Source organism: Athene cunicularia (assembly GCF_003259725.1).
Source record: "Athene cunicularia isolate RWA chromosome 1 unlocalized genomic scaffold, athCun1 chr1_part1, whole genome shotgun sequence".
NCBI classification, from domain to species: Eukaryota; Metazoa; Chordata; class Aves; order Strigiformes; family Strigidae; genus Athene; species Athene cunicularia.
In genome coordinates, this window is record NW_020799091.1 from 2,839,072 (window position 1) to 2,864,864 (window position 25,793).

Consider the following 25,793-nt stretch of genomic DNA (forward strand, 5'->3'; position numbering starts at 1 on the left):
GATACCTATGTCTCTGGGCTAGCTATCCAACTCCCTCCTGAGTCAATGGAAAAAAACCTGGGCATCTGATCTAATTTCAGACACCTAGATTAGGGTAAAATGAAAGAAGCACCTCTCCAGTGAGATGTGAGCTGAGCAAGTGCTTCATAAGCAGTGATCTTACACAACAAACATCAACACCTTGGTGAGATGACTCCCACCTTGTATAGTTGGTTCACTCGCTCTCTCATTTACAATTTAGAAATCTGTGATAAAGGGAAATTCCCTTTTTTGTCATACTCCCAGGAAAGCTCTTCCATTGATCCCACATTTAGAAGGGAGTTTAATTCTTGCTTTATCACTCTCTCATGACAGCAGTCCTCGATGTAGGCCAGCAACAGCGAAAGGGAGATGCAAAGAGATGAAAAACAAATGGAAAATTCCCTGATGACAGCGGTGGAGGAATTTTCTAACAAAGTGAAGAAGCAATGGAGTTTCTCACCTCTGAAAGGAATCCACTTCTTGCAGGAATTTTTCACACATCCCAAAAAGAGGTTCCACTCTGTAATGAAGATAACAATCCTTGGCTTACTTTTAAAGAAGGAAAACTGGCTCTATGGCTATAAGCATTTAGGTGTTTTGGAATCCAGTTCAAGCTCCTAAAAGCTACACGATCTTACAGTTTTGAGGTCAGAAAGGTGTTCCTCACAAGAGAAAAAATAAAAATTGCCATCTCCCTCCTCACATCCATATCCTCCTCCCACAAAAATCATATGCATAAGGCACAAATTAAGTGCCCAAAGTCACTGTTAAAAAATAACTTTCAACCTACAAAACAAGGTTAAAAGGCAAATATATTATGAACCTCTATGCAAGACAGTAAATTGATGGCGACAAACTCAAAAAAGTAAACAAATTAGGAAACTAACCACTCTGCTCTAATTCCACCAAATGGAGTTCCAATTCTACAACCATCCAAACCCACGTGTAACTTCACTGACCTCAGCAGCCGACGTGACCCACACAGAGCACCTCATGTTACTTAAGTCGTGCACACACGAGCATTTTGTGTCCCAGTCACACAAACATTAGTTGCAGATCAAACAGACAATGCTTTTCTGATGCTAAAAACTCAGCAACTAATACTTAATGGAGCAAACACCATTAGCGCATTCTTCGATACCTGACTTTTCCTCATGTTAGTAGGTTGCAATTACCAGCTCTTAAGACACACTTTACAATGTTTTTAACCTATTTGTATGTTCATAGCTGAGGGAACTCAACCCCCTGAACATGTCTTCCTAATAATTTTGTCATCTAATTTAGTATTGTGCCACTCTACAGCTCCACCAAAGGCTCTTCATGCTGAAGTAGTAGTTTAGCAAATGGCTACTGGCATGCTGTGATATTTTATGTGTCTAATTTATCCTTGCTGGGTTTTTTAAACAGAGCTTGAGGAAACTAAGCTTACAGTTAGTTGACCCTGAGGTCCTTTTACTAGTTACCTTACCCTCTAGTGGTACGTGCAGTCACTATAAGCTGTAATGCCTTTGCTTGCAGTCTCATGTGGTGAATAATGACCACTTGGCTACTTTCCACTCCACTGTACATGAACTCCATTTTATAAGTTTCTTCCAAGATCTGTCAGACAGACACCACAAGGGAAAAAAAACCATCAGACTCTGTTAAACTCTTGCACAAGCATGATCACAAGATTCTGGTACTTCGGCCTCACACCAAGGAACACATTAATCCATGAGACTCATTCTTCTGGTGAAGTTCCTCACAGAGTAAAGTGGCACCTAACACTGAAAGGTTATGTTGGCTATACTGAAGAAACAATTAATGAAACTTGGCCTGAAATCAATCCCTCCCTTCACTGGCAGTCTGTTTCTTGACATTGCATTTTATATTTCTAGGGCCAGAGGGCTCCTGGACTCCCTCTGGTTACTCTGAAATACAAAATGTGAGCAGCACAACAGAGCAGCCCCAGTGGTCCTGCTCAGGTTTACATTTTTGGAGCTAGATTTGACAAGTTCTCTTGAAAACAACTTTACGTTCAACAATGCTTCATGTACTGCAGCTGAAGATGGGAACTACCACAAGGTAAGTATCATTCTGGGTTATTTTAGATACACAGTTAAAAGCTTAGACAGCACATTGCAGTTTTACTCACTGTACTTTATCTGTTGAATAGATGGTCTTAAGTAGACAAGAGAAGTGCTTAAATTAACACAGTTGAGTTCGGTATGACTGTATAGAAGCCAGGGACTTGCAAATTATTTAATAGGAAATATTCCCTCACCTTGCATTGACGGGAAGTGATCTACAGTCACAATCACAACAGATAAAACTTCCCAGGGGGTTCACATGCTGCTGAGAAGGGCACCCAAGACAGACAGTTCAATTAGAGAAGATTTAAAAAGCTGATAGGCTTTTGTTTCTACTCATCCCTGGGGACAGCTGTCAACAGCATAGAAGGTTTTGATGCACAGCAGTACCTGCCTCTTATTACATCTCAATTAACTGAAGACTCAAAATGTCAGCATAGTTTCCCAGCAGATCCATGAACTTGCTTTTACCCTAGATTTGTTTCTGGATTATTTAATAGCTTGCTTTCTCCTTTACCTTTTCTCAGAGCTTAGCTTCTTTTTTTCCAGGATCAGATGATTTACACATCAAAGAATCGGAACAACTCAGGTTGGGTGGGACCTGCATCTAGCCTGGCCCCTGCTCAGATCAGGTCTAATTAGATTCAGTTACTCAAGGCCACATCAAATTATGAACAATTCCAAGGACAAATATTCCCCCCCACCTCTCTGGGCAACCTGTTACAGTATTTAACCACCCTTACGGTAAATTTTCCCTTTTGTATGTAATCAGAATTTCTCATATTCCAATTTGTGTCCATTGCCTCTTGTCCAGAGCGGTTTGGCTCTCTCTCATCTACATCCTACAGTGGTAGACAGCAGTAAATCCACCCTGAAGCCTTCTCTCCTCCAGGCTGGACAATGCGCAGTTCCCTCAACCTCTCCTTGCAAGGAATGTACTTCAGTCCCCAACCACCTTGGTGGCCTTCTGCTGAACTTGCTCCAGTTTGTCAGCACCTTCCTTCTCCTGGGGAGCCCAATCCACCACACAGCCCTCCAGATGTGATCTCTCCAGAACAGAGAAGAGGGGAAGGACCACTTGCCCAGACCTGCTGGCTGTGCTCTTGCTAAGACAGCCCAGGATGCAGTTGACCTTCTTTACTGCCTCACGTTCAATGTGTTGTCCACTGGGATCCCCATGTGAGACAGCAGAAGGTTCCCGTCATCCCAATTCCTCAGCCTGTCTAGACCAGCCTGAAGAGCAGCCATGGCCTCCAGAATATCAACTGGCACCTCAATTTGGAAAAGACTTATCACCCACTTATTCAGTCAGAATCCTGCCCCAGTTTGGTGAAACGGAAACAACGGGAGACTGCATCAAAGGCTTTGCTAAAGTCAAGAGACATGACACTCGCTGCCCTCCCCTTGTTCAGAGCACCAGTCCACTCATCATAGAGAGCAGTGATGTCAGTCAGGCATAATTTACCCTTGAGAAACGCATTTTGGCTGTTCCTAATCACCTTCACTTTATTTAGAAACGGCTTTTAAGAGGAGTTGGTCCATAACCTTCCCCAGTAATAAGGTGAGGCCGAGCAGCCCACAGTTTTCCAAATCTTCTTTCCTGTTCTGTAAGATGGGTGCAATATTTATCTTTTTACAGGTGTTATGAGCCTCCCCCACTCACCACTCATCTTCAAAAGATGGAGAGAAATTACTCCACTTTGGGTAACTAAGATTTACTTGGACAGACCACAGCAGTGGAAGTTCAGAGTGTATTATTGTTGCACGGCCACAGAAGGGCTCATATCTGAGGACTTGCTCCCATGCAGAGCCAACCTCACCTGTTTTGCAGCAGCAGATGCTAACGCGTTCTGTTTCAGGTACAGAGGAGCTGCCACGTTCCACAGCTTCTCCTGCAAGGCCTAGAGGAAAAAAAAAACCCACATGAAATGATGATAAATACCCAGGTCAGTCTAAACATTGTAATGCTGTGCTAGATGGGCTTGGGAGCAGGGAAGATACCCCGTTTCTCAGCTGTACACCAACAGGTTGGTTGAAAAAACGGGCCAAAGTTTTCTTTTGTGTTTTTAAATACAAAATGGGAAAGAAACCAAGGCCTCCAAAATATGTATTTTTCTATAAATACAGAGATACCTATACAACTATAAAATATGCTAGAAGTTGAGAATAATATTAACACAGCTATGAATTAGAGACGGGCTGTTCCAAACTCTTCAGTACTTCTTAAGGGCAACTTTACACAGAACGAAGTCACTTACTAGAAATCAACAGCTTTATCACCTCCCACTGCTTTATCACCAAGATCAGGGCAATCAGAGATTGAAGGCAAAAGGTAGAAACATTAACAACTGTCCCCAGAAACACACCTATACAGTCCTATTCCTGAACTCTGCTGTTGACAGTCTCTGCCCCACCAAAGATCCTGGAGTTGCTATGAATACTGAGTGTAGATCAGCTACTGATATTCATATAAAAAACCACCAAACAACTCAAACCACCCAACCACACCCTAATTGCTTTTTGATTTACATTTTTTAAAAATTAAGAAAGTTTGACTGGATGATTTACATCACTGCCTCCTTTTGAAGCTGCCCATCCTTAGATACAGCTACACACAAAGCTGGCTGTAGCCAAAGCTCAAGAACATACAGACCGTATCCTTCACCTAGGTTGGCCCCAGAACCCCAGCTAATGACCCCTAAAATCACAGGGTATGTAGAGCCCTTAAAGGCCTGGAACTTTCTGAGCCTTAAGAGGCTGGGAAATGAAGATACTTTTTTCCCCCCAGCAGCTTCTTTCTATTGGGTAATGAAGCAATTATAAAGAAATCTACTGAAAATGGCTGCTCTGGCGTTTGGGTTCTATCTGTCATATCAAATTCCTAATTGTATGATACGACGAGTTACTTTTAATTTCAGCCACATTACTGACTCTTCTGCATCAAGCTAAGAACAGCTGATGCAGCTTTTACCCCCTTCTTCCAAACAGACCCCTTCTCTTTGCCAGATACACAAACCATCTGGTTCCCTCCACTCAAACCCTGGAGAAGGGCAACAAAGCCACCTCCAAATGCTGGTCCTCTGCCTGGAGAGCACATTTCACTTTGGCAAAAGTTCTGGATTTAGCTAGGATTGTACTGAACTGTAACACTGCTCATCTAGAATGCCTTCTTTGGGTGATAAATGTATTCCAAGGATCTGAGGGCTGCCATGAGATATGCCAACTGGCAGCTATGCGTTTAACAAAGAAACTGAAATCCCTTCTTGCTTTTACATAACAAAGCTTTTACTGAGTCCCTTCTGGAATCCTGTTTGTGGCTTGCTTTGGTTCTTGCTTTACGCGTGTGTAAGTCACATTCAAACACCTAAAGAATGCCAGGAGACTTACTTAAATACTCTGCCAGCTTAGTTTGAGAAGTGAAGCAAAAAATGAGTTCCTGTTTACAGCAAGAAGCTGACTTTGAAAAGTGTTGCTGCCATGGTGTCAGAGTAACCACGTCATCTGCTAATACCAAACAGGTAGATCATTTCAGCACTGTAAAAAAGCACAACTGATATTTTGCCCAATCGAGTCTAAAGAATTTCTTTGGCACTGGTGTCAAAAAAGCTGTCTACAAACCGTCTATAAAAATTCCACTTATAGCACCAGTTTAGCACAAAGCATTTTGGTGGCCATAAGCAAAGTTACTCTCGTAACACAAAAGGCTACAGAGTAGTTGCCTCCACTGTGGTTTGTGTCAGAAAATAAACTCAGCACTGGCAAAATGCACATGAACCAACATAAGCCCTAGGTACAGCAGAGATCTGCGCTGGCATACGCATTGGCAAAGCTACTGCATAAATTATTTGCCACAGAAGGGAAGCAGGAATATCAGAAAGCCGTGGAACCTCTGCTTCCCTCATACATCATTTTCAGCACAAACATCAAAACATGAAAGTGCACCACTGTGAGGGACTGGGGGCATTTCTGAAGAACCACAGTCCAAAAACCACAGATGAAGTCAAACCTTGATGAGGAGCAGCTGACACTGAAGGTAAGTTGCAGTGAAATCTGCCATCCCTGCCAGTTCTGACTGCAGTTCTCCAAGCCTCTGAAGATCACTGAAGCATGTGGGGAAAAAAAAAGAAAAAAAAAAACAATGTTGAGACAGCAAGCAGGTTAATCTAAGTGCACTCAGAACAAAGCAACAGCAACGATGCAGCCAACTATTCCTGCACCTTGCTTTTTTCTTCTCCTTAGAATAAGGACCAGAAGCAGTAGCAAAACATGCAGTACAAACCAGTTTGCACCTTGGGACTTGGCATCGCCTTTCTTCCTGGAGGCTGACACGAGCAGAGCAGTGGAAGCAGTAAGTCTGTCAACCCACATTACTCTGCAGCCCTATGGGAACCATACAGCATAGCAGTTCCAGATTTAACTTAAAACACTCCAGACTTCTACAGCAGCTAACGACCCATTTGTGTTACACTGCTGGGAAATCTAACTATTCATGTTGGCTAGAAAAGGTTGTTTGGAACATGTCAGGCTCATGCAACCAAGCATATCTGAAATACAGCTGCCTTTTTACACCAAGCTGAAATCTGATGTACTGATATTTGCCCAACTAGCTGTTGTGTGTTGTCTGGTATTTCTTGTAAATCATACAGCAATAGAAGTAGCTTTTAACTTGACAGGAAAAAAAAAAAAGACAGTTAATGGAACCCAAAAAGGTTTCTTAAACATATTTTAAAATCAGAAGTACGTGTTAAGAAAACAAAGCTAATTTTTTGTTACAGAACAGAAAATAGGTTGGATGATGTGGATTCAACACGTTTCTGTTCTTCTCTGCATTTCGCTTTGATCCAAAGTGTACTAAAATTATCACTCTTACTTCCATGGCTTTGTATTATTAATGCAATTTATAAAAAATAATACTGTATTATTAAAAATAATATTTTTTCTTCAGATGACCCTTTTGTTTATTTTAAATTTATCTTTGCATTTGACGCAATTCTGAAACTTCAGCTCTGCCAAGCCAGAAGGTTGCTGAGGGCTGACACAAAAAAAAAAAAAAAAAAAAAAAGCCAAAAAAACCCTCTCCTAAACAGAGCGGCTGTGCCTTCCTTCAATGCAACAATAGAAGAGCCAGCCTGAGCCTTACATAGTGACTCCTTTTCATCTTCTCCCAGAGAGCAGAGAGAAAAGGAGACTCCTGGGTGCTTAATTCCCATGTTGTATTTAATGCATCACAACACACTAACGGGGAACAGGATGTCATCTCTCAGCTAACAGCTAGGCAGATATTCCATTCTCCAGTCTTCTACTGTTCCCAGTTCCCCCAATTCTATTCCCTTACAAATCTTAAACAGATTTCAACATCCCTGCAAGACAAAAAAAATTCCTGTCGTATAGATGGAGAAACTAAACCACAAAGACCAGTTTGCTAAAAAAGCCTGTCTTACAAATTTCAGCTGCAGAGCCTGCGGGAGAGCATCAAGTCTTGAGTGTGGTTAGGAATGCAAGCCCCAAGTAGACACCAGCTCCACAAGGTCTGCACTACTTCCCCCGATGACAACAATGATAAAGGAGGAGGGAGTTATGTCCCACCACAGAATCCACTGCTGTGAGCCTCTTCTATCCCTTTTCCTCTCAGCAAGCAAATTGTTGGTGCAGGAAACTCTCACCCTCTGCAAAATAACCTTTAACATTTTTTTTTTCTTTTCATCTTAAATCCTCCCTTCTCTTAAGGGTGGGAAACTGCAGCTGGTTCGGTACAGTTCCTGGGTGGTGATCCCAGCAGGAAAAAAAGCCAAGCCAATAATTTCTAACAACTCCAAAGTATTACTGTCCTTCACTGCACAGAAGTTAATGCATGCAGCCACCTCCAACACGACTTCTACACTCAAAACCAAAAACATTCAGGGCCTGCGAGGTTTCCAGACCTTTATCATGCCTATAAGATTCTGGATGCTCTGCCAAGAGATTATCTGTTTCAAGCATTTAGTGCATTAAATGCTTTGAGATTCTGTTTAGTAGCTTTAAAGCAGCTGAAGACAAACCATATAGTTTTCACAGTGGGTTTTCAGAGAGGACCACACTGCTTATTCACCACTGCAGGTGGGCATCAAAGTGATTTATCAGCTACACATACAGAAAAGGCAGCTAACTTGCAGGGAAAGAAAAGAATAATGCTTTTTGGAATTCCATATTCCAAACAAAGCATTTTAGATTGTTTTTCCAACTCTCAAAAATAAGGCTGTTTTCCTCTTCCCAATCAGAGGAATCACACAAACACTTTTTGAGCGTTTCATTTGTGTAAATCAGTCTAGGGATGAAACGGAAGACACAGCATAAAACCCACATTCAGAAGCCATCCTGTACACCCTTAACTATACAACAGCAGACAGAAACACACAATAATATTGTCTATTCCAGGAAAATCTCTCTCATTTTCAGACTGAGGAAGAATGCCAAAGTCCTTCAGAAGTGTGACTGGTGATAAGAAGCCAACAAAGCACCAGAAGCAGGTCCTCTCCTGCTGAATGAAAGGCCACACGACCTGGAAATGAGAAAAGCAAAGGGGAAAACCTCTCTCTTCCCACAAAAATAAACCAAAAAACACCCCTGCACATGTACATTAAAAATAATATGATCGAAATGAGGGACTCATACAGGGACAGAGAAGTAAGAATGACACACAAGGCTGTCATCTATTAAAAACTTAAAGTGTATTTTACCGTAAGTGAACAGTCCAAGAAGAACACCCTTACCTGACTCTTACCATGCTCTGAAAAGATGCCCCCCACACACACACACTGATTATTCAGTGGGGCAAAACCACAGCTGAGACCATCAGTTTTCCATCAAACAGGCCGCAAATACCTTTTTATCACAAGGCTCTCCAGAATTCTCAGGCTAAGTGCCTGATGGCAAAGCTCAACACGATTTTCAGCAGCAAAGCACCTGCTGCAGAGAAATTGGGAATCCTCACGGATCTCCCCGTGAAGAGGTCAGCGTGCAGCCTTACCGGATGGTAAATTCCAGCAGCTCCTGTATGCCCTGCGGGTCGAGGTGCTGAAGGTTGTAAACCCTCTCCAGGCTCTGATGCAAGAACTGCTGGGAAGGATCTTCGTGCGGTGTAATACTGGGAGAGACAGGGGAGGACACCAGCTTTCTACCGGGCAACTAAGCAAGAAGAAACACACGCATACAAAGTCTGACACAAGTAACCACACTGAAAAATGCTGCTGCGTTATTTAACAACTACCAATTGAGAGCTCTGATTTATTTATCAAATTCAAAATTTCTATTAAGGATTTCAAGTCTGTATCTTTTATCTTTGTTAGTTAATACCCTCCATTTTATAATCCACTTGCAGCTAGAGATCTTCAGGTTAAACTTCAGCATCTCTTTGAGGGAAACATCTTCCTCATCTATTAACTATGACACTGTGAAGTCAAGGGAAGCCCAGGACCACACAAGACACAATTCATTTTATGAGCTGCAATAAGACTTACAACCAACTTGAGTTCCACCCTGACTTCCACGCAGGAAAAACACACTTCAAAGCAGCAGGGAACACATCTCACCCATGAGTAAACCGATTAGGTAGGAGGCAAGTCAAATGTTGGAAGATCTACAAAGGCTAAGCTCCCCTTCCCCACGCAGTCAGAGCTACAGAAAGCTCCCAGGAATCCTGCCCTCCCAGTATTCTTTCCTTAGCAGCAAACCATGTGCTATTCTCACTTGAGAGCAGTAACGTTATTATTCTCCCCAAAATATTACAAAGTCCATATTGCAACAATTTAATATTTGGCTCTCCTTACTCAATGTACATTTCAGTATCTATTCACTTGGTGCTAGGGAGAAAAAGCTTTTACAATTGAAGTGTTTCACACTGACAGACATGGAAGAGACCAGCAATATTCATAACAGAGTGGTGAAGTGCAAACCAAACTCATTCAACTTACTCTTAATGGAGGAACCAGATGAGAGAGACTGTCCCGAAGATAGGCATAATGTCTAAATGTATGATCAGAGAACAGGGCAGGCATTGTTGGGCAACTTTTAGCAGCATTAAAAATCAGAACCAGCACAGCAATGTCTATTGAAATGAATTGTTAAAGAAAAATAAACAACAGCAAGAAGAGCTCCTTGGGGATGGCAAGTTAAAACAACAGTTCCTCAACCCTTTCTTTGCTGGAGATTTTTTACAAAGTTCTTTACAGTTGGAGAATGCTGAGCAAAACCCAGAGGCAGCTGTCTGAGCAGCTGAAAACCAAGCACAAAGCACAAACGTGACAGGATGGGCCATATTGGAGGAAGGATGTTACTGCCAACGTGGGATGGCTCAGGGGTGACACAAAGGAGAGGAGCCAGGCATTACAAATGCAGAACATGCTCCTTAGGTGGAGTTTTACTCTTCCTCAAAGCTTACACTGTGCTTACCAGTTTGGTTCCCAAACACCACATAAAATTAAACATTTACCCCCAACTCTTTTAAAACTGTTGTGTTTCCCTTGATGCCCCGAGTAACATCCCTCTTATACAGACTTAAAACAAACTAAAGAATCAGAGGAAGATAATTCTGGAATATAAAAATCATTTTCACAGTCCGAGAGCCAGAGAGATTTGGAGGGCAGCTAAAGGCTTCAATCAGCCCAATGGCTGGGGCACTCACCTGCAACAGGGTCACCTCAAGCATAAGATCTCTAACAGGAGAGTGTAAAAGGATCCCAGTGCAAAGCTTGTTATTATCTGGGCTCTCGCTTGCACAGGGAAGAAGTGGGTTCAGCTACGGAAGGGACTGAACACACATCTCTCACCTCCTGAAAAACCTTCTGCATCCATGGGTTACCAAGCCTCCACTTAAACCAATTTCTTCTCTTTGCCCAGAATTCTTTCCAAATTTTCAGCTGAAGATATTCAACTAATCTGTTTCAAATTTGCTAAGTGCTTTGAATCAGACAGAACCATGCCTTTAATTAAGTTTACACTGGAAACATACCATTCAGGTTGTCTACCTTGGCTCTCAGGCCTGTCTTTCTCAGACTTTATCTCCATAAAATTTGGTGATAAGTTACCTCCAGAACATTCTCTCAAATAATATTAATTGGTTGAGAGCAGGAAGGTGCACTGAGCTTTCTCTGCCCTGCAATGTTCCTTCAATTCTCAATTCATAGGACAAATTTATTCATTACTCAGCTGATTAGGGATTAACTTTTCTCTCCACCCAATTCTAGCCCTTTTCAATTCTTACAAGGTATTTATTTAATCTGTGTAGAAGTTCTAGCTGATGACATGACTGGTGAGAGAAACAAGGAGTAGCTTCACAGAGGAAGAGAGCTGTTTCAGTCTAACATCTCACAGCATGCATCAGAAACAACATTACATTCTGCAATCACGCAGAAGGGACGCAAGGAGAACGAACAATGGAAAAATGGTTTTTCACATTTCCAAGGCATCTCCCATTGTTAAGGATAATGGTATAACAATAACAGTTTGTATTCTAAAGCACCAGAAGTGCTAACATTAATACAAGGATTTCTGATTTCGAATTATTTCAAAGAGATACTAAATTTATAGCATTATGGGGATTCAGTCACTGCTGCAGTAAGAGACGGTCCTGTTCTACACACTGCACAACAGTAGGGGCAGGAGATGTTTTACCTAAAAAGAAAACCACCCTTCTTATTTAAAAGCTAAAGCCTCTTCAAAATTAGTGCAAACTAGACAAACGTTTTCACATAAAAGGGCTCATCTGCAAAGCCTAAACCTTTACAAATTGCTTGATTATTCATCACCGTATAAAATAAGGCCAATTATACCACATTGGTATTTATGAAGATGGTTCCAGGTAACAGTTATTCCATCACTTGCCGAGTAATAAAACTAAGGGGCAAAGGGATTCAGAAATAGCTACGCGATTGTCTGCTACAGTTTGAAATCGTTTAAAAAATGTGAGCATCAGGAAAATATCAATAAAATCTATCACAGCCAAAATAATCAACTGGCTTCATGAAAAAGATACAGGCTGGGTCATCCATGTCTGGTTCTGGGGTGTCAAAGAACGGATGGGTGCTCAGCAGCTCTGGGACTAATGGAAGCACCAAAGTGGGATGCCTGCTTCCCAAGAACTTCAAGCATCTGGAAATATTGAAATATTTCTTAGTAAACATGTACATTGAGAAATAAAACATTTTAAAGCATTATTACTTTATGTTGCAGTAGTACTTCGAGTGCTGGTCAGCGTCAAAATCCTGCATTCTCTTCATGGCTTAGTACTTGTGTTAATATTTGGTAGAATCCAAGAAAACTGAGAGGATGGCTTGAAAAAGACAGCAGCAATAAATTTTTTTTATTTAAACTGTCCCAAGAAATACGTAATACCTGGAGCTATACAACCCAAGAAAAGCTTTCATACTGAATGCTAACAATGGAGTATGATTTTTTTCTTCAGAAATAAAGGAGTGAGGAGGTAAAAACCCAACCAAATAACAAAACTCAAAAAACCCAAACTCCAAAACCAATGTCAAGAGTACACTAGAAGACAAAGCAGACTAAAATAAGTGTTTCCAATAATATTCAAGAATTCCATCGCAAACCATGCGTGCTGGAGCATCACTTCCTTTGTTGCTTCCATTAAAGAAAAAAAAAAAAAAAAACACAAAACCCCACACAAACGTTCCATTATTTTTGCTCAGACAGAAAAAGTGCCTCCCAACAGCACAATGCCATCTAGCCAATCCACTTGTCATGACTGATATAATCAACCATTGGTAAATATTACTATTTAATGCAGTGTCAAGTAAGCACAAAACATTAGTTGCATAGAAGAGATGAGGTTGTAAACTGAAGGTGGAATTCATCTTTTCTGGGAATACTTTGAGTGCTTGTAATAGAAAGCTACTTCCAGGAGTGGTCATCAGTTCTCGATTCCCACTACGAGCACTGACAAGCAAGAACATCACAGAGTTTCTATATCAATCTTCAGTATGTACAATGCTTAGTACAGACACTGTTCCAAATATTTACAAAACGACAGGATTGTATACCTGTTATACAATATTATACAACACACTTGTTACCTCAATATTTGCCTAATGCCCCTGTTACTAAAAAGAACAGGAAAACAAGCAGACACACAAGGACAGTGCACATACTCACTTCCATATGGATTCTCTGTCTGTGGGATACTTAGTTAGGTTTTTCAGCAGCTCCACCAGTGCAAGATGGATTCCTTCTTTAGTTGAGACATTGGTGCAACACAACAGTTCATGAAGTGCTTCCCGGATGTCCCTTGATGAATCCTAAAAAAAAAAAAAAAACCCCAACCCAAAAAGCAAACAATCCAGGCATCTTTGAGTGCTGAAGAAGAAGATGTGCCTGCATACACATTTACTTTAAAGGTTAAGTTCTTGCTCCTTGGCTGAATTAGTACTAGAGGCATCTGAAAAACAGCACACGTTTCTAGTTATCATAGCTGAGCACAGATGAAGTGACAGAGCAGGCAACTGCTGCAGAGTCTCCTGCTGCTCTCATCCACCCATGTGCTTCATTTACCAGAATGAATGGGAACTGCTTCACCACCGACCTTCTCAAATGGAGCAAGAATTGCTGTTTGGTTTCAGTGATGTTGCACCCTTAGGTATAGGAAGTAACTGAAAAGGAAGGCGCTGGGTAACTCAGCAAAACAACCACCAAAGATTGGTTTATCGCCTTCAGAGAAGCCTTTTATCATTCAACGTGTGAAGCTCAATTCCACAAGCCTTTAACCCAGTCACCAGCCTCCAGGTTTGTGCAAGTGTTGAGGACATGTCAGTGGCTGGACAAACTAGACTAACAGTGATCATCTGTAGGATAAAGACACTTGACCTAACTACCGGTTTATAGATGGACAATTAACAAAACCCCACACAAGTTCAGTCAGGAACTTTGTTATGATCATGTGGGATCCCCAGCGTACTGCTTTTAAAGTCTCACTGCACCCATTTTATTTTTTAGACCAGGGTGACGCTGTACAGAGGAGCTTGTACAATCTCCAAGCAACATTTTTAGAAGTGCTGTGGCTAAACTCCAGCTTAATTAATGACATTCCTTCTGCCAAAAAACATCTTGCCATTCCTTATCAATGTACTATACTTCCTTGCTATCAGCATTTGTGTGGCACTGCTGGATAGAACGTGAAAATTTGACGGGAGACGAAAACTGGGTGTGTTTCAATGGTGGATTTTATTTTTTTTTAAATTATAATTTGCTAAGTATCAACAGCTCATTCATCACTGTCTTACACAAAAGAACAAAGAGCAGTCCTCTTGTAAAGGCTCTTAAATGACAGCCAACACATACACAAATGATCAAAGGAGGAAAGCACAGCAGGGCTGCTCAGCCATTCCTTAATTTGGTGCTGGAAGGCAGACTATGACGAAGAGAAAACGTACTCTAAGGACTGGAATGAAATGACCACGGACATAAAATATTTCAGGTGAGTTATATGGAATGCTGGAAGTACAGAGAGAAGCAAAGCACAAGACTATGAAGGGACAGAGAGGAGCACAACTCAATGGAAACTGAGATCAAGGGACAACAGGGAAAGCATAATCCAAAGCCTGGTCAGAAAAGCAAGGAATAGCTGGTAGAGTTATTCAGATAAAGTCAAAGTGGTGGAGTGAAAACGGAAGTTACCCCCACACCCAACTGTTCCATATTTACACTCTTGGAACAAATTTAGGCACCAAAGTTAATGCGATTTTCCCATATCCTTTATTTTGGTACTGGAAGATGGATTTTACAGAAAGTAAGCAATCACCTTTCAGAATCAACCCCATCAAAATGTTATTAATTTTCACACTTTAGCTATCCTAATACCTAATAATTATGATAATGTAAGCCATAATACATGTATGATTTATTATACATGATAAGTCACCATAGAAGTGTAAGAGAGAACCCCAGTCTAACCCAGATGCTTTTATACCTTGATGCACAGGTCCCCAACTTGAACAAATGTAAATCAACTACATCAAAATGTGAGGCACCTAAAACTCATTGCTGCACTTGGAAATTCAGTTCACATTCCACAGGATCTGTCATAAACTGATAAAACAGGCTGGTTAGTTTGCTTCTTCCTGGGGCACAACTGAAAGAAGCCACTGTTGCCCTGGGTCAAGCAAACAGCAGGTGAAAAGACAGAAATAGCAAATTTGTAGCTCCACCTGAGGCTGGGAGATGACCCAAAAGAAGGAGAAACCTGCTTACTACATGCAGCAGCATCAAAACCCCCACGTCTCAAGGGCTATAACTCAGCAAATGAATCGGGTCTGAGAGGAAGCAGTTTGGGACAGCACTGTTCATACAGGCAAAATCTCCTCCCCTTCCTGGATCAAAGCCATCAACCAGGACCAGCAGCTGATTCATCCCAGCCCCTGGAACCTGTCTGAGCACTGACTGCTTGGGAAAGGCCAAATCTAGGAGAGCTTGCTAACAAACCCTCTCAAGAAGTCAGAAGAGAGCACTCAGGCCCATATCCTGGCTCTGCTTGGTGAGTGAAAGTGTAGCCAAAGCAGCTGAACAAAGGAAACAGAAAGAAAATGAAGTTGTATTCAACATGAAGGGGTGCAGAGTGCTGGACCACAAAACAAGACAGAAGGAAACACACATGAAGCAACAGTACAGTGATCAAGGGAAGAGTTTTTATCTGAAATTAATCTATTTTGAAAGCATTCTGTTGTCCTGGAGATCACAAGCTACTAGACCTTAAGAGTCTTTAGGGGTGTTCAGAAAAAGAGCAAGAAAACCGACAACAAGAGGTGGACAGTTTCATCTCAGAGGAGGGGGCTGATCAGATAATTAAGTACCCCAAAGAAAGCAGGAATGCAATTTTTTCCCCTCCTCAAGAATTTCTTACCTCCAAGACAGCTAACACAGTATCCAGTTGGTCTTCCCGCAGCGTGATATTGTTGGAAATTTTTCTCATTGTGTGTATCGACTGCAATCTCACCTCCTCAATTTCATCATTAAACATATCAACCAAAAAATCCAGGCACTTCTCCGCAAAAGAAGGCGAAGACTGAGCCAACATACAGAGGGCTTCGACCGCAGCGATCCGAACCTCTATTAAAAGAGAGGGAGGGAATTAATTGTTAGTGCTGTTTAAAAGGATGTACCAGCCAATGCCAGGCTTCATGTTATCCAAGCACTGGGCTAAGGACAGGAGATGCTAAAGAAACCCTGAGGAGATGGAGATTAAGCAGGGACCCATACCATTAGGGACCTTTTCACAGGCAAGTCTTCAAATCAAAAGCTTCACCTCTAATACAGTGCGTTCTGCTGGTGTAAGCACCTGCAGAGGGACTTCAGGTGAAAAATAGGTCTCCTATCCAACAATAAATATTACGTACTTCATCGTGCATTTTTCAAGTGTAGCTATAACCCTGGTATCTTAAGCAAACTAATTTAGATAATTAAACTCTGCTTGTTTTATTCTTCCTGACGTTTTAATTGCTCGGAGCACTCGCTGCTTTTTTAGCTTGCTATGTAGCACTTCATGAATTGCTGAAAAGCCCTTGAGTATCAGCATTTTGGCAGTAAACAGAACGGAACTCCTTTGCTTCACGACTTTGGATTCCTCAAAAGAAAGGAAAAACGTACCACCTAATTATTAATATGCCTCAGAATTTAAGCAAAAATGCATCAAAAGTTGTCCAAGAGTGTATTCGAACTGTAAAACATCACAAGAATTTGAAGAATACCCAAACAGAACAAGCTTAAGTGGAGATGAGATTCTCCTCCCTACAGCCATCCTCACTAGCTTCCATAACATTTATGTGCCGGGATCATAAAAATAAGAATTAATTTGATGTCTTGCAAACATTATTGTTTTAAACACACTTTTATTTCTCATTCAAATTAGCTCATCTTGAAAACATTTACTTAAACTCGTGTGTTGCTTTCAGACCTATTGTTCTCAAAGAACATATTTGATTCCTGATGATTCTGATTAAGTAGAAAAATGCAAACACAGCGAGACTCCTGCTTATTCAGTAATGAAGCTTTTGTCACAACCACAAGTCTCCGTGGTCATTAAGACCAAGGTATTACAGAAGAAAAACATTTTGCCAATATTGCTTTCAGAAGCTGACACACTAATTTAGATTTAAGTTACAACATGGAATTCAAGAAATGAAGCAGTGCTGCAAGTAAGGAAGAGAGCTCAGCAGCATTTAAAAAAGCTGCAGTGGAGGGAGAGTTCTACATTAAAGATCTGTGTATATTCCACATCTTTCCATTTTATCAATACTCCCCAGTAGCACAATATTGCCAAAAAACCTATGGCACAAGAAACTGGAGAATGTGTTTCACAGGTCAATGTGAAAATTTTTTCACTGCCAGTCAGAAAAACACAAAGTTGCATTTTCAAGCTTTGGGGAGAGTGCATTTTCAAGCACTTAGGAAAGTGTGCTTTGCAGAAGTCATGGAACAATAAACCAACTTTTATAATATAATCTACAGTAATATTTGTGTTATATGGTTTTGTACTTTCTAATTTAGCCTCGTCCTTCCTGTAACATTCAAAGCAAATTCCGGAATAACATTCAGAGCTCGGCATTTTCACAGTTCTATGTAAATACCAGCTGTTCTCAATAGCCTTAAGAAATATAAATCTTCACCCACGGGGAAGGTGGGCTGGGAAGGGTAGCACACAGACTTTCCTGAGGCCATCAGCATGGTCAATGCTACAGCCAAACCTTGGAGCTCAAGAACGTCTGTGTTTCAGTTTGACACTCATAATTCACCCTCTTTAAAAGAACAGATCAAATATAATCTGTTGGAAAAAGACAATGGCCTTCGAGTGCATCATGGGAAGACCAAAAGAGACTGATACAATAGCGCTGTGGAACAGGTAAATGTGACCTCAGAACACAGATATTTGCGTTACAGAAAAAGAATTATCAAGAACATTGCTAAAGACGTAAGCAAGACCTCAACTGAAAGTTAAGTACCTGAAAAGATGCTTTCAGTATCTTTTCAGATCCAGTCACCAATTTTCAATAATGCACTCTAGCTGGTCAAGATGAAAGCTTTAGAGCAGCAGAGACTAAAAGGAGCCTAGCCTGTTTGATTCATTAGGGAAGCCAGTCCCTGAAAAAAACTACAACTATTTAAATCTGAAACCTACCACTGGCTAAGAACAAATGAGTATAAATTGGCTATGGATAAAATTGGGTTGGAAATGAAAAGAAAAGTTCTGTTTGTTGGAGCTGGTGGCTTCTGAAATATTTAAACAAAATGAGTGGGTTCATCTCCACAAGTTCTAACCTTTGTTAGGATGGAAGCTGCTATGTTCACAAAAAGAATGATTAATGGACTGCATGGACACAGGTTCCTTGCAGTGCTACGTTTAAACAAGTAGTTCTATAAATTTCAATTTTCCTTCCTGCAGAGAAAACACCAGTTTCAAACAGCAGCAACTAATGTTGCCAATTTAGAACCACATGCAACCGTTACATTTAACTCAACAAAAACAATAATCCCAGCAGGTTTCTGCATAACATATGCAACCACTTCTTAACAGGTATTTTACTAAAACTTTACCATTTATAGGAAGCTATTTTTTTGGCTACTCAGTGGAACCTTTCCAGCCAAAGTTCTGCGCAACACTGTAGCCTCTTTGAAACAGATCACAACAGAATAAAAACCCACCACCCTGAAGTCCACGATTTGTTAAAAATACCCAAACACAATAGCCAAGTGATGTATTTTGACCAAAAAAACACCCAGACAACCAAAGTTTTTTAGCCAGCCCATACCTCCTTCTTTAGTCATTCCATAGTAGGTTAACACTTACCGTACATCTCATCTTCCAGGCCATGAACAAAAGCCCCACAAGCTCCGGATTCAATCAAGTTCACAGCGCCTGTATCAATTTCTTCTTTGGGAGCATCATCTCCCCACTTCCTGCCACTTGAAAACTCCCCAGAGCTATAGAGTTCTTTGGCTCGTTCATGTGCAGTGCGCTTCCTCTGTTCAAACAAGTTGTTCAGTTACAACCAACAGTAAACTTTAAATATGACCAAACAAAATATTAAATGGCTTTACTGGATTTGAAAATAGATGTAGCTGGAGGCTTAGACGTCGACACACGCATGCAAATCTAAGAAAAGCAAATAGTACCTCCTCTTCTATGAATATTTCTAATTGCCAGTAACAATTTGTACTTCGGATGTTGGGAAATGATAACTACTCATATATTTGAATTAACATATTCTTAGACATCCATTATAAGAACAGCCAAACTGGGTCAGAGCAAAGGCACATCTAGTTAAGTATCCAACAACTAATCTGCAAAAACCAGATGTTATCACTTTGCAGTTCAACTGTTAAACTGCAATTAAATACTTTAATGACTGTCAATACTATACAGAGTTCAGTAATGTGTAAATGCAATATTCATTCAGCATGCTTGCCAGTCCATCTGCTCTCCCTCCACACCGTACAGAAAGGTGTGTGGCACTTCCTTCAACAGCCTTTACAAAGCAGCTCACAAAAACCAGCAGCTCTTCATCATTCTTTCCTAGATGAACATAATACCTCGAGCGAGTTGCTTAAGGAAGGAATTTTACTGAAAAGTTTTGTTCATAGGGCTCAGGAGTCCCAGCCTTTAGCTACTCATGTCTCCTGAAATCTTTAGGTCTACTGGTCAGATCTTGCAGGATGTTTCCATAAACTTGCTCCTAAAACTAGGATGCAGTCTTTCTGTACACAATAAATCTTTTAGCCAAAAGACTGCCAGAAGAACACAAACATTTACCTCTCTTTTGCGAAACCTGAATAGCCAAAGGCTGTTTACTACAAGCTTAGCTAATGAAATCTAAAACTAGCAATTGCTTCATTGACTTTAATCTAAAAGAAAACCTGTCATCATCAATTAACTCTCAGCATCCCTGAGGCAAGGACGTGGTAAACACACACACTCCACATTACATACCTGTTGTGCCATTTTAGTACGGTACACACAGTAAAAACAAACCCAAACATTTACATACCCTCAGATCTGACATGAGCTTCTTGTCAAGGGTCTGCTCTAAGAAATGGGAGCTAACTTGTTGCATGGAACCCTAAAGAAAAAAAAAAAAAAGCAAAATTCAAACGGAAGAAATGGGATTATTCTAAATTCCATCATATAATTTCCTGATTATATAGACTATATATTCCAAGGCATCTTCTAATCTTATCTACTGATTCTTATAGTTTTCTATAATGCTAGACACTATCATGTGTCAGAGTCTAAACAAGTTTACTTAAGACAGTCAGAACGGCTTATTTTCCCACTGAGGCTAACATGGCCTTTCTTGAGTTCAGTTGGTTTACATATCCTGTGCTGAAGAAGCAGGAGGAGGGAATTATGAGAAGTACTTGGCTTTTTCTTGGATACCCAACCCTCTACTCTCAAGGGAAGAATCACTGCAGAGCTCAGCTGAGAAATTTCTGGGTTTCCTCAACCTATTTCTTTCTTCTCAAAATTTTGGTAGAAATTTACCTATACAGTTTTTAAATAGCCTCCTTTTTTTTTTTTTTCAAATATACATGAATAGTAAAGTAACATACGATGAACTGTTCTCAGCTAGATAATGACTTACCAATAACTTAGCAGCTTGTACTCTAACAACCCAGGAACCATCGCTAACCATATGACAGATTTTTCCAAATGCATCATCAACCAAGCGAATTTCTTCATTAGAAGAAGGAATCGGGACAATGCTAACACAGAGAAACATAAATCAGTATGCTGATCACACGTCATGCCGGATGGAATCAAGCAAGACACAACTATGCTGAATTTCTATGGATGTGCAACAAGTACCAGGAAGCGAAACGTCATCCGGATGAGTGCTTTCTCATCAGTTATCAGGAATTTGCACACATTTGCTAACAACTACTCCTGAGACTTACTGGCATAAAACTATTGGGATTAGGATGATTACTCTGCCAATACTTTTGAGTCACTTTGCATACAGGACATACCTTTCAGGGTAAAGCTGACTGAGGACCCAAATTAGCTGAACTGCAGCACTGCGCACTTGCTCATAATCATCTGCCAACAGCTTGCAGGCCTGAAAGAAGATTCACAGTCCAATATACCTGAAACATCTCCCACAGTGGATTTAGGATCCTCACCATAAATCAGTTAGGACAAATTAAAAATCAGGATGAATTTAGTCTTCCCTTCTACTCCCTAGTATTTCCAAGTTTAATCAGGTAGACTAGTCTTAATAAAAAGTCGATCAAGCACATGCTGTAAAACTCTAGAATCGCCTGCACTATGCAGGAAGCACAAAATGTGAATCCGTAATAGAAGTAATGCGATACAGGCTTCAGCTGTGCAGCTCTACTGACATAACAAATACAGGCTTCATGGGTACTCTCCAATGAACAAGGGTTTCAGACCTGAAGATTGCCAGCTGACAGTAATAATTACATAATGCCTTGGCCTTCCCCTGATTATTTCCCCCAATAAACAATATCTACGAAAGCATATGCTTTAGTGTGCTCAAGCACAACAGATGCGAAACAGATTTTTATTTCCACTGCCATAGGACTATTAATAAGGAATACAGGCAACCTAAGTGCAAAATACTCCACTTCCATTCAGTGCCCTCCTCATATCAACCACTGTCAGAAAGCAAGATATGCAAAGAAGTACAAAATAAAAACATACGGTTTTACCTGACTGTAAATAGCTTGCTGTAATTTTAATCCTCTTTCATGAAGCTGCAGCTACAGAAAAAAGAAATCCACAAGGAAGTATAACTATAGGTTTAACTGACACAGACACAGTTTGCACCACTGTTTTTTCTGCTTTGAGTAAACTTAGTTGCTTGCATTTCTTGCTTACTGCTATAATTAAAATATTTCATTATCTTGGCCGTATTTTAAATACTAATCTTGACATCAGTGTAATTTTTTTAAACTTTACAGCCATTCATACTTCGATTGATTAGGAAAATACAATTGATATAAATACACTGTTTGTCCACTCTCAATCTTCAAACAACTGTTTAATGTTAGCCATATTCAACCATAATTAAAATAGATAGATGAATCTTCAAAATAATTCGTTTACTACCATTCCTGAAACACGGGTCCAAAAACACCATTGCCAATGAGTTTTCATGCCCTGTAACTCTTTCAGTTACAGAACCAGAGGAATAGCAAAAACTGTTCTACTAAACATTGTTTCTATCTTGAGTAAGGTAGTATCATGAATCTGACTAATAAACAAATACAGTCGGCAAGAAACAGTTGCTTTTCCATATCCAGTTCTTCAAAGTACAACAAGCCAGTGACAAGAAAAAAATAAAAACACAGTAGCAAGGAAAACTATGATAAAGAATCCTCAAAGTGGTTAGTGACCCTGAATTCATTCAGGATGTTTCTGTGCTTCAAACAACAGAAAGACTTTGTGCTGTAATTATAAATTCAAGTCAAAAAACTTGCTATGGATTTGGTTGAATGCCATGGTAAAGGTCACTCAAATGACTTTAAAAAAAGCTGTACCAACAGAAATCAGAATGGAATGAAAATGAGGGATGAGTGCAACCTCCAGCAGAGGGAGATCCCAGACAGATTTAAGTGCAATCTGATCTCCTCAAATGTATCCTGCTTCTTTCTTTGCAGTTTTAACACCATTAATTCAAATACCCTCAATTCAAATACCCTTGTTGATCATCATGTTAGATGGGATATTGTTACAAACTTTAAGGGTACTAACAGAAACTTCCTTATACCCATATACTCACAGGCACCTCACATTAAGCAAGACCCTCCAGTGCAGGGTCTTTGCTTGCATTTCTGCAAAGCCAAAAACTTATGAAGGGTCCCCACACTCCAGCCCACATGAAAACCACTAAACCTCATAAACAGCTAGAGAATGTGACCGTGCGGCAAAACATAAATGTTGTTTAAAACATACAAACAAAATTCTTTCTGGACTTAACACACAGGTTTCCTGTCACAAGCAGCTTTCTATGGCATGCTGGAGTACTAGTGGCTTATTGTAACTCTGGTAACCAATGCTAAATCACAAAATACAGATTTGCCACTAAAAGAAAGAGCCTATATACACTCAAAAGACTCAAACTGAAAAGCTTCTTGAGCTACAGCTAAAACAGAAATTATTATGAATCACTAAAATGCCCTTTGAGATGTCACAGTACTCTCCTATTTCAAGACCTAGCTTATTTTTTCAGGGAAATTTAATATGATAAATGGACCTTTACTAAATTAATTAAATAATCTCTAACCCAAACCTCTTTGGATTAGTTTGCAGCGCCCTACCAGCTTCCTCATGTAACCCCAAACAGTTTATTCCACTGTACCAGCAACACTTACCATGGCTTTTATAGCTGCAGTCCTAACCCGAGGATCCTGGTCATTAAAATGATCTCCTATTATCTTCTGTACATCTTTGGCAGCCTGGCTTTCAGCTTCTTTTGCAGCACCTTTTTCCACTGGTCCAAGACAGCCAATTAACTGAAGACACTTATTTCTTACACCATGAGAAGAATCTGTCAGATGCTGTGGAATGGAACAGAAGAACAGATGTAACTGGATTCTTACTGTTCTTTCACCCCTTTGAAACAATTAATCATATTAAGATTCCTAGCAGTTAGAAAATGTTAGTATTGAACAGTTTGTTGAGAGAAGTGATACTTATTTAAACACTCACTACATATTTTTTTCCTGTGGCAGTGATAGAAGACTCCTGCCCCAGGGAGGCTGCCTTACCTTGCAGGCTACCTCCACCAGTCTCATCCTGACAGATGGATTCTCTGTGAGCTTTGTGCCAATCACCAACAGGGTGTCCAGCAGCTGAGCGAGGACTTGGTGAGACTCTGCAAAATAAAACAGTGAAAGGCTATGTACCTCTTTACTGAGCTCCTCACCAGCTACAGAATCACAGACTCATCGAGGTTGGAACGTCCTCCTGAAACCTTCTCCTTTCAAGTCCAGAACAAGCCCAGCTCCCTCAGCTTCTCCTTGCACATCAGGTACTCCAGGCCCTGAGCACCTCAGTGCCTCTCTGCTGAACTCACCCAATCTTACCAGCACTTACCCAGCACTGGGGAGCCCAAAACTGGATGTGATATTCGAGATGTGGTCTAACCAGTGCTGAGTAAAGGGGAATAATCTCTTCACTTGACCTGGGAACCAGTCAAGGAGTTCAACTGGTTACACTCCTGTTGATACAGCATGGTACCAATGAGCCTACACTGCTCACTCGTGTTTAGCCTACTGCTCGCCTGGACCACCATAACACTTTTACACTAAATTGGAGAGAGATGGGTTTGATGGATGGACTGCTAGATGAATAAGGAACTGGCTGGATATCCACATCCAGAGTTACAGTCAATGGCTCAGAGCCCAAGTGGAAACCAGTAATGAGTAGTGACCCTCCAGGGTCTGTACTGGCACCAATACTATTTAATATCTTCATCAATGACATGGACAGGGGGATTGAGTGCACCCTCAGCAAGTTTGCAGACAACACCAAACTCAGTGTGATTGTTGACAGGCCTGAGGGACAGGATGCTATCCAGAGGGACCTGGACAAGCTCGAGAAGCAGGCCTGCGTGAATCTCATGAAGTTCAACAAGGCCAAGCGAAAGGTCCTGCACATGGGTCAGGGCAATCGCTGCTATCAGTACAGGCTGGGCAATGAAGAGATTCACAGAATCATTCAGGTTGGGAAAGACCCTTGGAATCATCAAGTCCAATCACCAGCCCTACTCTACAAAGTTCTCCCCTACCCCACATCCCCCAGCATCTCATTTAAACGACCCTTAAAGACATCCAGGGATGGGGACTCCACCCCTCCCTGGACAGCCTATTCCACTCTCTAACCACTCTTTCTGTGAAAAAATTTTTCCTAATGTCCAGTCTGACCCTCCCCTGTTGCAGTTTCAAGACATTCCCTCTTGTTCTGTCACTAATCCCCTGTGAGCAGAGCCCAGCACCAAACTCTCTGCAATGTCCTTTCAGGGAGCTGCAGAGAGTGATGAGGGCTCCCCTCAGCCTCATCCTCCTCACACTGAACACTCCTAGCTCCTTCAGTCTCTCCTCATAGGATTTATACTCCAGTCCTTTCACCAGCTTCATTGCCCGCCTCTGCACTCGCTCCCGCACCTCGAGATCTTTCAAATTTGAGAGACTGAGAGCAGCCCTGTGGAGAAGGACTTGGGGTGCTGGTGGGTGAAAAGCTGGACATGAGCCAGCAATGTGCGATTGCAGGACAGGTTAACTGTATCCTGGGCTGCATCAAAGGAAGCACGGCCATCAGGTCAAGGGAGGGGATTCTGCCCCTCTAACTCCATTCTCATGAGACCCCACCTGCAGTGCTGTGTCCAGTACTATGTGGTCCTCAGCACAAGAAAAACATGTTAGAGCAGGTGCAGCAGAGGCCACGAGAATGATCAGAGGGATGGAACATTTCTCCTACAAGGACAGGCTGAGAGAACTGGGGTTGTTCAGCCTGGAGAAGAGGAGACCTTAGAGTGGCCTTTCAATAGTTAAAGAGGACTTGGAAGAAATATAGAGACAGACGCTTTAGGAAGGCCTGTAGTGACAGGATACAGGACAATGGTTTTAAACTGAAAGAGGGCAGGTTTAGATTGTGCATAAGGAAGAAATTCTTCCTTGTGAGGGAGGCGAGACACTGGCACAGGT

At 41.1% G+C, this 25,793-nt stretch overlaps 1 protein-coding gene across 2 annotated transcripts in view; it reads right to left on the reverse strand.

The window, feature by feature from the left end:
- INTS4 (integrator complex subunit 4) overlaps positions 1–25,793 on the reverse strand; it is a 38,582-nt gene that overhangs the window by 7,893 nt on the left and 4,896 nt on the right. For both annotated transcript variants that reach the window (XM_026863471.1, XM_026863554.1), the window contains exons 4-19: positions 23,856–23,962; positions 23,460–23,645; positions 21,795–21,845; positions 21,093–21,181; positions 20,708–20,828; positions 20,114–20,185; positions 18,916–19,090; positions 15,976–16,181; positions 13,236–13,378; positions 12,100–12,215; positions 10,040–10,173; positions 9,097–9,254; positions 6,097–6,190; positions 3,911–3,991; positions 1,490–1,620; positions 482–541 (exon numbers count right to left, since the gene is read on the reverse strand). In XM_026863471.1, coding sequence (XP_026719272.1) covers positions 482–541; positions 1,490–1,620; positions 3,911–3,991; positions 6,097–6,190; positions 9,097–9,254; positions 10,040–10,173; positions 12,100–12,215; positions 13,236–13,378; positions 15,976–16,181; positions 18,916–19,090; positions 20,114–20,185; positions 20,708–20,828; positions 21,093–21,181; positions 21,795–21,845; positions 23,460–23,645; positions 23,856–23,962 — 1,924 coding nt within the window. The remainder of the gene's footprint in view (positions 1–481; positions 542–1,489; positions 1,621–3,910; positions 3,992–6,096; positions 6,191–9,096; positions 9,255–10,039; positions 10,174–12,099; positions 12,216–13,235; positions 13,379–15,975; positions 16,182–18,915; positions 19,091–20,113; positions 20,186–20,707; positions 20,829–21,092; positions 21,182–21,794; positions 21,846–23,459; positions 23,646–23,855; positions 23,963–25,793) is intronic.